Source organism: Phoca vitulina, unplaced genomic scaffold (assembly GCF_004348235.1).
Source record: "Phoca vitulina isolate PV1807 unplaced genomic scaffold, GSC_HSeal_1.0 scaffold63, whole genome shotgun sequence".
NCBI classification, from domain to species: Eukaryota; Metazoa; Chordata; class Mammalia; order Carnivora; family Phocidae; genus Phoca; species Phoca vitulina.
Window position 1 is genome coordinate 3,762,970 of NW_022589766.1, and position 12,337 is coordinate 3,775,306.

The following is a 12,337-nucleotide window of genomic DNA, read 5'->3' on the forward strand; positions in this document are numbered from 1 at the left end:
GTGTGTGTGTGATTGTGCACGTGCTCAATCACACACACACACCACATACGCAATAGCACGTGCACAATCACACACACACACACCCCCCACATACACAATAGCACGTGCACAATCACACACACACACCCCACATACGCAATAGCACGTGCACAATCACACACACACCCCCCACATACACAATAGCACGTGCACAATCACACACACACACCCACCACATACACAATAGCACGCGCACAATCACACACACACACCCCACATACACAATAGCACGTGCACAGTCACACACACACACACCCCACATACGCAATAGCACGTGCACAGTCACACACACACACACAGTACACGGTGGAGAGGAAGGCAGAGAAGCAGACACCGGCAGCCCTGTGTTGTGACACTGGGAAGTGCAGCACATGGGGAGGCGGGTGGCTGACGTTTGCTCCTGGCAACTGGGCAGGGCCATTAGCACCCACAGACAGTACTTGCCAACCCTGAAAGGAAGTCCTGCCAGGGTGACAGGTGTTTCTGGCATCAGTCATCCTTTTTCTTTCTGTCTCTCTCTTCCACAGCCTCCCTGCACCCCTTTTCCCTGAGATCCCCCTGTTCATTCACAGCCTCAGCAGAGCCCAGAGCCCCTTTCCAAGAACAACCCTTGGGTCTTGTAAATAAGAGCATGCTGGTGCGTGTGTGTGTGTGTGTGTGTGTGTGTGGTCCCCTTGGGTTCAGACACTCCCCAGACCCCTTGCTCTTGGGTAGGCCTCCACTGAGCCCATGACAAGGAGCCATAAGAGAAGCAGGCCTCTCTGCAGGCCTGGTCTTTTGGCATTTATTTTGAAAGGGTCAGTCAGCTTCAGGTGTCGTGGAATAAAATGTGTATTATGTGGAAGGCATTCTGAGGAGACTGAATTAATTCACATTCACACATAAGGAACCCCTGGGGAGGAAATGGCCCATCCATCAGGGCTGATTTCTTGCCAGCCAGGCTCTCTTGGGCAGGACATAGGTGTCCAGCGTGTTTGGGATGTATTTTTTTGTGCATTAGGAAGTACCTTGTAACTCAGAACCAAGAGTAAGAATAGTGAGTGGGATAATATTCCAGTTACTTCGCTCTTAAGTCTGCATAGCCTCTGGCTCAGGGTTTTGACCAGGGGGCGGGATCAGAGCAAGTGAGGGCTCCCCGAGGAATCCTTGCCCCTTGTCCCGACCTCATTGGTCCTGCGCCAGGGCTTCCTGCTCTCAGGACAGTTATGGTCATCAGGTAAGGCCCAGGGGAGCACCCCGGTAGCCGCACTTAAAACTAAAGCTGAAAATACAAAGGGCAACTAAACGTTCAGATTGGCTCAACTCCAATAATCATTAAAAGAATCTGAAATAGCTACAAGATGTGAGGACTTTTCTGAGGCATAGATTAGAACAGATGTTGACAGTGAGGCCCCCGGTGCTGGGGCAGCTCGGTGAGGATGGGGGATGGCGTTCTCCTGCAGTGTGTGCCCGGGGGTGGGCAGAGCACGGGGCAGTGCTGGGAGCCTTGCATTTCTCACCTGTTTTTTTTTAAAGATTTATTTATTATTTTATATAAATAATTTACCTTGTGATTCATTAATTCCCCTCATGGCCATGATTTGAAATGTTATAAAGTATTTTATCTGGTAATGTCCATCTCAGCATTATTACAGTGGCAAAAAGTTTAGAACCTAAATGGCCAATAGGGGACTAGTTGAGAAAGTTCTTATGACGGTACATCATGCATGTTTATGAAGACTTAATGATAGAGGAAAATGCTTATGATAGAATGTTATGGGGAGAAAAAGCCAGAACAAGTTCTTAATTCTATGTCTTATGCACAGAAGAAAGGAAAGACACCAAAATGCCAGTAATGGGTCCCTTTGAATGGTGATCGTAGGGGTAAATCTTCTTTATACTTTTCTATAATTGGCATGTATTATTTTATAATCAGAAAAAAAGTTTGAGGGGCGCCTGGGTGGCTCAGTCGTTAAGCGTCTGCCTTCAGCACAGGTCATGGTCCCAGGGTCCTGGGATCGAGCCCTACATCGGGCTCCCTGCTCCTCAGGAAGCCTGCTTCTCCCTCTCCCACTCCCCCTGCTTGTGTCCCCTCTCTTGCTCTCTCTCTCTCTCTTTCTGTCAAATAAATAAATAAAATATTTTTAAAAAAAGAAAAAAGTTTGATTACAAAAAGAAAAAAAGAGACTTGGGGCTGAACTACACAGCCAATAAAGAGGCCCCTCCCGCAGGGACCCTGGGTCAGCACAGTGGGGCGGGGTGGGGTGGGGGGGGCGGTGAAAGGGGCCTCCTCTGTGCTGTTACTTGATTTCCTGGTTTCTCAGCCAGCTTAGCCCCAGCTGAGACCTCTCTGTGCCCAGAGTCTGGCAGCTCTGTGTCTCTCCTTCCAGATCCCCCCTCCCCTCCCCGCTGTAACTTGCTCATAGCCCTGGATTCTGCTTCATCAGTTCTTGGCAGTACTTTGAGCCCTTATATCTTGGGCTCAAGCTGGAATAAACCCAGCGGGGTACTAAAGAGGAGGAGCCTGGGGCAACTGGCAGCATAGGGATGAAGCCCGTGTGGTACCAGGCAAGGGCAGTGTGGCAATCTCCAGGATAGGCCAGAGGTCGTGGCTTCCTGGGCTCACGTCCACCCGCACAGGAAGCCAGCTGGCCAGGAGGCTGAGTCACATGAAGGATAGAAGGTGGGCTCCCTTCTGCCTTTGGATGGACGAATGCATCCCCAGTCCCCACACCGTGCTCCTCCCCTTGCCACAGAAGCTGGGCTCCTCAGGGCCGGAGGATTTCATGGCTCCATTGTTGCCCTTTTTCTTCCAGAATCAGAATGTCAGGCATCAAAGGTCTGCAAGGGGTGGTGAGGAAGACGGTGAACGATGAATTGCAAGCCAATATCTGGGACCCACAGCACATGGACAAAATTGTCCCGTCGCTGCTTTTCAATCTGCAGCACATAGAGGAGGCAGAGAGGTAAGCAGGAGCTTGGGAAGCAGGCGAGGCTGGAGCTCGGGCCATGGACCACCCTCCCAGGCTGCCTTTGCCATCTGCTTGGGAACCACAGGGTTTGGGCTGGCTGGTAAAGCCTAACCAAAAGGCCAGGGATCTTGGTGTTTGTGGCTTGTTCGGCAATGAGTCCAACTCCAGCTCCCTAGGAGCCTTGGGTCTGGCCTTCTGCCAGCCTGCTCCCCCTAAGGTCTGCGTTCATGAAGGAAGGGCAGTAACTGCGCTGGGCTCCCTGGGGGTAAGCGTGCGCTGGTAAGAACACAAAGAACCAAGAGTCGGGTTACCTTTGTCTCTCTGAAAGCAGCAGGCCAGGGAGGTTTTAAAGCGCCTTTCATGGCTCCAGTTAACTGAGGACTTTCCTTCCTCCCTCACTTCCTAATGGTATTTCAGGTCCTTAAAACCTGCTTGACCAGCCAGCAGCCCCTGGACCCAAGTTGCAGATAGTGGGTTTTAATCGGGAGCCCTCAGACAGGGGATTCAGTCTATCCCTGCCCCTCGCTCTTCCCATCTGTAAAACGGGATGCAGGGAAAGACTCACGTTGCTGTCCATCTGGGCTGTGCATGGCGCTGGGTGAGAGAATAGCAGGTTCCCCCCTCCCTCTGACTCCTTTGAGCCTGTGGAGCTGGGGACAAGCATGGGAAATAAGTGTTCCCTCTGGTGGCTGTTCCTGGAACTGCACCTCCCTGACCAGCTTCGCCTGTGGTCTCTGGTGGTCTCAGCCCCCGGACAGCTGAGGTTCCTTCCTCTGTCCAGATCCGGGCCCAGCCCCTGTGACTTAGGTACTACTGAGTCACACCTGAGCCAACCGCCATGGCTTTCTTTTTCCTCTCCCTCCTTCTCTCTCCCACTTTCTTTTGTTTTCTCTATTACTCTGCCTCCCTCTCTTCACACCCCATCTTTTTCCTTCCCAGGCTTTGGGGCAAGGAGACACTCTGGTCTGTGCCTCCCCAGGCCCATGATGTGCAGGCTATCTGTCCTTCCCGCGGGGGCACGTGTCCTCGAGGATTTCCGGAAAGAGAATTTGAACCCTTCTCCCATGATCTTCCTCCACCCTGGACTCCTTTACCCTGTTTCATCTCTGACAGCCACGATACCTCCCACATTATCTCGTGCAGCCCACACCGAATTCCTGCCTGTCGTGGCGCACCACTTGCAAGGATGCAGTGCAGAAACACGGGCTGCCGGGGCGCCTGGGTGGTTCAGTCCGTTAAGCGCCTGCCTTTGGCTCAGGTCATGATCCCACGGTCCTGGGATCGAGCCCCGACCCCTGCTCAGTGGGGAGTCTGCTTCTCCCTCTCCCACTCCCCCTGCTTATGCCCGCTCTCTCTCTCTAATAAATAAATAAAATATTTTAAAAAAAAGAAAAAAAGAATTTTTTCTGCACAAAGACTGACTCCTGCTTTGCTGGCCATCCCTTGCCCACCCACGCGCTGCTTGTTTCCACAGCCGCTCTCCCTCGCCCCTCCAAGCACCGGAGAAGGAGAAAGAGAACCCAGCAGAGCTGGCCGAGAGGTGCCTTCGGGAACTGCTGGGCCGGGCCGCCTTCGGCAACATCAAGAATGCCATCAAGCCTGTTCTCATGTGAGTCCCCCCCCCCCGCCGCGCCCCAGCCCTCAGAGAACTGTTTCAGGTCCTGGCATCTTGCTGACTCACGGAGAGGGGAAAGAGGTGTTATGGTGGCAGTGCTGTGTGCAAGACGGTCCCTCGTGTGTGCCCGTGTGACAGCGGAAGTTACCACACAGTGGCCGAGCGCGGTGTTGGGGACAGGTGCTGGTAGGAGTTTCCCGGGAACTGGAGGAAGGTGCCCGGCTTCACTCCTGAGTCCACAGCTGCGGACCTCTGTTCTTGGCTTCCCTCCAGCTCCCACACCGGGACTGCCCCGGGGTCCCTCATCCCCTTCCCTCACTGCCACCTGGAAGCCCTTCCCCACCAGGGAGCTCTGCCAGGGGCTAGGTCTCTCGGCAGGTCCCTCTCCCCGCAAGCTTGTCTCTCCTCCCTACCATCACTTTGCCTTTCCTAGCCATCCCCCCGTGTTTTCTCCCTCACAGCCACCTGGATAACCATTCTCTTTGGGAACCCAAGGTGTTCGCCATCCGTTGCTTTAAAATCATCATGTACTCAATTCAGGTACGGCGGCTCCCGGTGCAGCTTGTGCCCCGGGCCGAGGGCACCTCTGGGAGCAGGCCGGTGCGCTAAAGGAGAAAGCCGGCCGTCCTCTGTGACTTCCCCCAAGCCCCCAGGTGTCCCGACGTGCTGCTTCATCTAGCTGTGAGGAAGGGCAGGTTTTAGTGTTATTTCGGGTACAGCACAGATCAATACTTTATAAAATACAATTAAAAAGAATCCTTAGAGAAAGTAAATGAAAAACTCATGCAAAACACGAGCCCACAGACCACACTCGGCTGCCACAGCCTCGGGACGTTGCTTACTAAGCACTTCCTCCGGATGTCTGTACTGTCCCAGTGTAATCGGGCTACTGGACTAAACCCGGTGGCCTGTTGTGGCCCTTATCAGTATGACGTGGGACCCAGGAACAATGAAAAGAAAGACAGTATTTTCAAAATTGACTTTTGACCCCATTGGAGGTGGAAGGGCCCAGGGCAGCTCTGGAAATCGAGGTCGTCCCTGGGATGGGGCTCTGCTCGCGTGGGACCAAGGGGGAGGGACTAAGGAGCAGGAACCGGGGTACGTGGGCACCACCTCCGTGGCCCCCGGCCTCAGGACCTCACTCTGGTCCACGCCGGCCTTTGGGTCCCAGCGGAGGGCGGCCCCGGCGCAGAGGCCGTGGGGGGTGCTGTTTGGGGCCAGCACGTCTTCCTCCCCCCAGCCGCAGCACTCCCACCTGGTTATCCAGCAGCTCCTGAGCCACCTGGACGCGCACAGCCGCAGCGCGGCCACGGTGCGCGCGGGCATCGTGGAGGTCCTGTCCGAAGCTGCGGTCATTGCCGCCACCGGCTCTGTCGGTAAGGGGGCCCTGAGTGACAGCGTGCGGGCCCGGAAGCCTCCGGGGACAAAGCCCTGCCCTCGGCGGGAGGTTGCCTCCCCTGCCAGAAAAGGGCAAAGGAGCGCAGGGAGGGGGCAGAGGAAGCCCCTGGCTGGAATGCAAGACAGGGGAGAATGGGGGGGGTGTCAGGCCTGGATTTCGGGTGTCCCCCCCTCCCCACACCCCACCCCCGCTGCGCTCAGGGCCCACGGTGCTGGAGATGTTCAACACTCTGCTGAGGCAGCTGCGGCTCAGCATCGACTACGCCCTGACCGGGAGCTACGACGGGGCCATCAGCCTGGGCACCAAGATCATCAAGGAGCACGAAGAGCGCATGTTCCAGGAGGCTGTCATCAAGACCATAGGTGGGACCCGGGGCGGGGCCTGGATGGGCGGGGCCCGGTGGTGGGGCGGGGCCGGGCGCAGCCGGGTCCGTCCGGGTTGGGTGGGGCAGGGGGCGACCTCCACCAGCGCCCGGGCGCTGTAAGGTCACCCGCTCGGACTGTGTGACTCGCGGACGTTGGAGCAAATGGAGTCAGTCCACGGCGCGCACAGCTCTCGGACTGGCCTGGGTCGGGCCTGACGGAGAGCGCAGAACGACGTCCGTGTGTTGCTCAGGCTGGACGTCGGCTCAGAGGCTGAGAGCGTTGAACTCCTTCCGCACCCCAGCCCCCATCAGGCCTGTCTGATGCTTCCACGCTGGAGCGATGGGGGCGGGGGGGGGGGGTGGAGCGAGGAAGAGGAGAGGCAGGAGGGAGGAAAGGGAGAAAAGGCCGTGGATGCGCACCTGGATGCGGACGGGGGGAACCGGACCGCCACCTCTCCAGCTTGCAGAGCTCTTCACTTCAGAGCCTTCCTGGCTTAGCACCACTGGCGTTCCCCTCTCCTTCCCAGACGTGCTAACCCCAGCCTGCGGGATGCCAAGTGAAGCCACCGGAGCGGGAGGAGGCCTCTGGCGTCGTCTAGGTTTTCCCTCTGCGTCTTAATTGTCTCCCTAGAGACGCAGCCCGCACTCTGGGCAGCAGTTTGCTCAGTTGCGAGGCCTAGCGGAGCCCCTGGCAGCTGGCAGCCTCACCTGGGCCACCCCTGTCCCCCATCTCTTTCCTGCAGGCTCCTTTGCCAGCACGTTGCCCACTTATCAGCGCTCCGAGGTGATCCTCTTCATCATGAGCAAGGTCCCACTGCCTTCCCTGCATCATCCCATGGAGACAGGCAAGACCGGGTAAGCCTACCAGCCCTGCTCCCCTTTTTCCTCTATCGGCCAAAATTCCACCCCAGCTTCCCTTCCCGTGTTTTCTCGAGGACTCATTTCTCCACTTTAATTTCCCTGGTCCTGCCCTCACTTTTCTTCTACTCTCAAGTCCCTCAGCAGCCTTTAGTGGGGGCCTTGGATCCCACAACAATTCCTCAGGGTGCCCCACCAATAACTACCACCCACCTTTGGGGCAAGCCATTAATTCTCTGGTCTGCTTCCTGGCTCTGGAAGTCAACTGCCCTGGGTAACAAGCCTCATGAAGAATCTAATCACAAGGGGAACAGGGCAGGCAAGCATGGGGTCTCTGCCTACATCACCATCCTGGTGAGTATTTGTGTCTCTGGTCTACAGAGAGAACAGGAACCGGCTGACCCAGATTATGCTGCTGAAATCCCTCCTTCAGGTGAGCCTCTCCTGTCCCCAGTCCTGCTCTGCCTCTACAGGAGGCAGCTTCTTCCAAGGGACCAAGAGAAGGCTACCACATACAGTTGTGCAGGTTGCACACTGCACAAATAGCCCCAGCTGAAGGGTGACTAGGGGGCTGAAATCCACCCTGTGTTAAACTCACTAGCAGTCTGAGCATCCACAGAGCTGGATCACCCAGAGCAGGCAGGACACTGTTCCTAATTTTCACAAAGGTTCCTTATCAGCTACTGATAGCCTTGTCACTCAAACATTATCTCTGAATTGGGATGGCATCTTTGGTTCCTGCTTTTTTTTCCCCTTCCAAGTACCTCCCTAGGTCCCTTCCACCTGTTTCCCCCTCAGCACTTGTGCCCACCTCAGTCCCCCAGCCTCTATCTCTCCCTTCATTGGTGTTTTACATTCCTCTTCTTTCCATCTTTGCAGCCATCACTGGAGTCCAGATTCATTATCCTCAAATGCCATCTCATGACCACCTTGTTAAAATCTATACGGACTCCCTAGAAATTTGGAGCCATGGGTCTGAGTGGGGTCCTGGAATCTATTTGTAACAGGCTCCCCAGGGATTCTTACGCACAGCCCTGCCTAAGCTCTGGACATCTCACAACTAGATTCCCCTCATGGTTGCCCTTATTGTCATCTGTCCTCACCAATCATACATACAACCACAAGAAGAATTTTCTAGAAATGCTGCTCCCCACATGTTGCTCCTTTTCAAATAGTAGGTGTCAGTGTACAATGGATGTGCCTCCAGATTTCAAACTTCTCAGACTAACGGTGGGAGATCCCCAGGCCCCTTCCCCTCCCTGACTCCCCATCCCAGCCCTCAGCCCCAGTCTCTGTTCCAGCCATGCTGATCTGCACACCCCACTTACTCCCATTCACGCCTTGCCTCCCCTCTCCCGAGCCCACGCCGTTCATGTCACTGTGTTTTTATAAAGGCTTTTCATGCTGGTACTGCCCACATTTGGTGACCTCCTTGGTCTGTGTACTCCTGCCATTTCTGCTGAGTTTACCCTCACTGTACCCAGCTCCTTATCAAGGTGACAGTTTGGGGTGCGCTCACATTCCCCTTCAGCTGATGTTTACTATTGATGCCACCAGGCTTTGCTAGATCCCCTAGGGCTTGCTGAATCATCAAAGGCATTGTTTTGCAATATGGACTTAATATTATTTTGCTGCTTTTGTTTTTTTGTTTTTTTATTTAAATTCAATTAATTAACATATAGTATATTATTAGTTTCAGAGGTAGAGTTCAGTGATTCATCAGTCTTATATAACACCCAGTGCTCATTACATCACATGCCCTCCTTAATGTCCATCACCCTGTTACCCCATCCTCCCACCCCACTCCCCTCCAGCAACCCTCAGTTTGTTTCCTGTGATTAAGAGTCTCTTATGGTTTGTCTCCCTCTCTCATTTCACCTTGTTTTATTTTTCCCTCTCTTCCCCTGTGATTTTCTGTTTTGTTTCTTAAATTCCACATATGAGTGAGATCGTATGATAATGGTCTTTCTCTGATTAACTCATTTTGCTTAGCATAATACCCTCTAGTTCCACCACGTCATTGCAAATGGCAAGATTTTTTTGGTGGCTGAGTAATATTCCATAGTATGTATATATGACATCTTCTTTATCCATTCACCTGTCGATGGACATCTGGGCTCTTTCCATAGTTTGGCTATTGTGGACATTGCTGCTATAAACTTTGGGGTTGTTTTGCTGCTTCTGTATGCTTTAACAACATCGTGGATGCTGTGTCTACTGACGCCCACTGGCTTTAATCCGAAGACCCCCAGTATGAGCACCTAGAAGAGATGTCACGAAACGGGTGTTGCATGTGCGTGCGTTGTGGCTCCTCAGCCCAGCCGTAAGCTCTTGCACTGTCCCTCCATCTCTGTGTGACTGTCCGTGCCCTTAATGCAGCGTTGTGTTCGTGGTGAGTGTTCATCAGCTGGGCCCTGACGGCCCGAACGTTAGGTTCAGAGGCTCCCTGGCTCCTCCTACCCTCTAGTGCTTACCCCTTGCTTGCTTTTAACAACCTAAAACTTGTCCAGGTGGTTGTTGGCGTGTTCAGAAAAGTTGCCTCAGGTGTCCAGGACCTCGGGTGGAGGACAAGGGAGCTGGGTTGGGAGATGTTGAGAGAGGTTGGGTGCGTTAGACCCCAGGTCCGCCGGCGGCTGTCCATCTCCTCACCGCACTGAGAGCACCAGCCTTCCTAAGCTCGGCCATGCTGGGCTCCCTCACAGGTATCCACAGGTTTCCAGTGCAACAACATGATGTCAGCCCTGCCCAGCAACTTCCTGGACCGCCTTCTCTCCACCGCTCTCATGGAGGATGCAGAGATCCGCCTCTTCGTTCTAGAGATTCTCATCAGTTTCATCGATCGTCATGGCAACCGCCACAAGTTCTCTACCATCAGGTGAACTTGGGGTCTCCCCTCCAGTTGGTATGTGAAGGGGGAGAAGACTGCCGGTAGGTCTCACACCCAGGTGAGAGGACAATTCCCATTATTCAGTGGGAACTACCAGGAGCTGATCATGGACATTGACCCTGGGGTCCTGCGGGGGCAGGAGAGATGGAAGGGTGCTTTTCCCAGGGAGCCAGGGGGTGGATTGGAGATGGGGGAGATGAAGAGCAGGTACTAAAGGGAGTTAGCGGGTGGGGAGGAAGGAGGGGGCTGCAGGTTTGTCAGTAAAGACTGGGGGGAAGGGGAAGGGAGGAAGAGAATAATCTGGATCAGTATTTAAGAAAAAGGGACAAGAAAAATTGGGCAGGACAGAGCAGTTGAGAGCTTGAGGAAAGTGGAGATTGGGCTAAGAACCAGTGCAGGGGGTGGGAGGCTGGGACCCAACTAACAATGTTGGGATAAAGCCCAGTGACACCGCCTGGGCTCTGACTGGCCTTGCACAGGGCTAAGGTGGCCCCTCGTGTCCCTTCCCAGTACCCTCAGTGACATCTCTGTCCTGAAGCTGAAAGTGGACAAGTGCTCCCGACAGGACACCGTCTTCATGAAGAAGGTTAGCCAGTGTGACCTTAAGCCCCAGCGAACCCCAGGTGGGCCAGGCTCTGTGGACCCCCACGTCCCAGCCCCCCAGTCAGGGCTGACCCCTGTGCCCAGGCCTGCTCTCTCCCTCTTTGAGCACGCTTAGTCAGGATGACCAGCCAACCCCTCGGGGGTGGTGGGGCCAAGCCCCCAGGGTCACACTCAACACCGAGGCCAGAGTCAGGAGCACTGCTGGTGAGCCCGGCCCGGGCTGGGCTACGGGCTGTGTTCTCCCAAACCCAGCTGGGTTTGGGCAGCAGCTTCTGTTGCTGGTTTCACTGCGTCCACCCTTCTCTAAACGTGTCCTGCACGTTTGCTTCCACTGGGGTCTGCTTTAAAGGCATCCTCTCCCTGGGGTGCCCGGCTGGCTCAGTGGGATCAGCGTGTGACTCAGGATCTCGGGGTCATGAGTTTGAGCTCCACGTTGGGTGTAGAGATTACTTAAATAAATAAAACTTAAAAAAGAGAGAGAGAGAGAGGGCTCCCTCTCCCTGAGGGTGGAGGGGGGTACACACAGCTGCTGCGCCACCCGCAGAGTGGTCTTTCTCCCGTTCTCCTTGCCCCTCCCGCCTCCACCCCCCCCCGCGGCCTTGCCCCCCTTCCCCCATGCCCAGCACTCCCAGCAGCTCTACAGACACATCTACCTGAGCTGTAAGGAGGAGACGAACATACAGAGGCACTACGAGGCGCTCTACAGCTTGCTGGCTCTCGTCAGCATCGAGCTGGCCAATGAGGAGGTGGTGGTGGACCTCATCCGCCTGGTGCTGGCCGTTCAGGTGGGGCTGGGTGTGGGCAGCACGTGGGGGTGGGATCGGGGCAGGGGAGCAGGTGCGCCGGGCACTAGCGAGACCACCGACGAGTGGCTGCTCAGCAGCTGTCTCAGAGCCCGGGAATGCGGCACCCTTGGCTCCCCGTTCCTCCAGGGACCACAAGCCATGGTTCTGTTTGGGGAACCACCCAAGAATGCTTCATTCATGGCTGTAGCCCATCCTCAGGCCAAAGGAGACCCAGGAAACAGGATCTTTCAAAAACACCCTTTAGTCCCTAGTATGACTCCAAGGAATACCAAGAGGGTGCTCATAAACCCTGAGTGATCCCAAAACACACTTTGTCTGTAGATCGTCTGGTTCCCAAGCCTGGCTGTGCCTCAGAATTACCCCAAGCACTTATGAAAACTACATATTCCCATATGAAAAGTTACGTATTCCCACGCGTGGGGACCTGGAGATTCAACAAGGCTCTGTCATGGCTCTTAGAAAGCCAGTGTTCACTAGATAGGGCTTCAGACTTCCAGAGTCCTTCTGGGTGGAAGTGTACTCTCAAGGATGCTGGGCATTGGGGTGGGTCCTTCAGACCTCAAAAGACCGGTGTCTCCAGGGTCCTGAAGCTAGGTGGCTTCAGATCCTACCTAGGAGCAGGAATGATGGAAAACCTGGGAATTCGGTGGTGGAGAATCTTAGGCCACCCGTGCTAAATCTTGCAAGGCCAACCCAGCAGCTATGATTGTCTTCACTCTAGAATTTGAGATTCCTCTGTATCCCCATTCCTAGTAACTGTCGCAACTCTTTCAACTTAACATGTGGACCCAGTTTAGCAAACCAGTCCTGTCCCC

The 12,337-nt window shown here is 54.7% G+C and overlaps 1 protein-coding gene across 3 annotated transcripts in view; it reads left to right on the plus strand.

The window, feature by feature from the left end:
- Positions 1–12,337, plus strand: part of EFR3B (EFR3 homolog B) — an 87,844-nt gene that overhangs the window by 61,888 nt on the left and 13,619 nt on the right. The window contains exons 6-15 of one of the 3 annotated variants that reach the window (XM_032391471.1): positions 2,835–2,984; positions 4,465–4,599; positions 5,067–5,145; positions 5,873–5,981; positions 6,205–6,366; positions 7,112–7,223; positions 7,608–7,659; positions 9,929–10,101; positions 10,624–10,699; positions 11,340–11,501. In XM_032391471.1, coding sequence (XP_032247362.1) covers positions 2,835–2,984; positions 4,465–4,599; positions 5,067–5,145; positions 5,873–5,981; positions 6,205–6,366; positions 7,112–7,223; positions 7,608–7,659; positions 9,929–10,101; positions 10,624–10,699; positions 11,340–11,501 — 1,210 coding nt within the window. Of the gene's footprint in view, positions 1–2,834; positions 2,985–4,464; positions 4,600–5,066; positions 5,146–5,845; positions 5,982–6,204; positions 6,367–7,111; positions 7,224–7,607; positions 7,660–9,928; positions 10,102–10,623; positions 10,700–11,339; positions 11,502–12,337 lie in introns of all 3 variants that reach the window. The other 2 variants (XM_032391472.1, XM_032391470.1) reach the window with 2 other exon arrangements.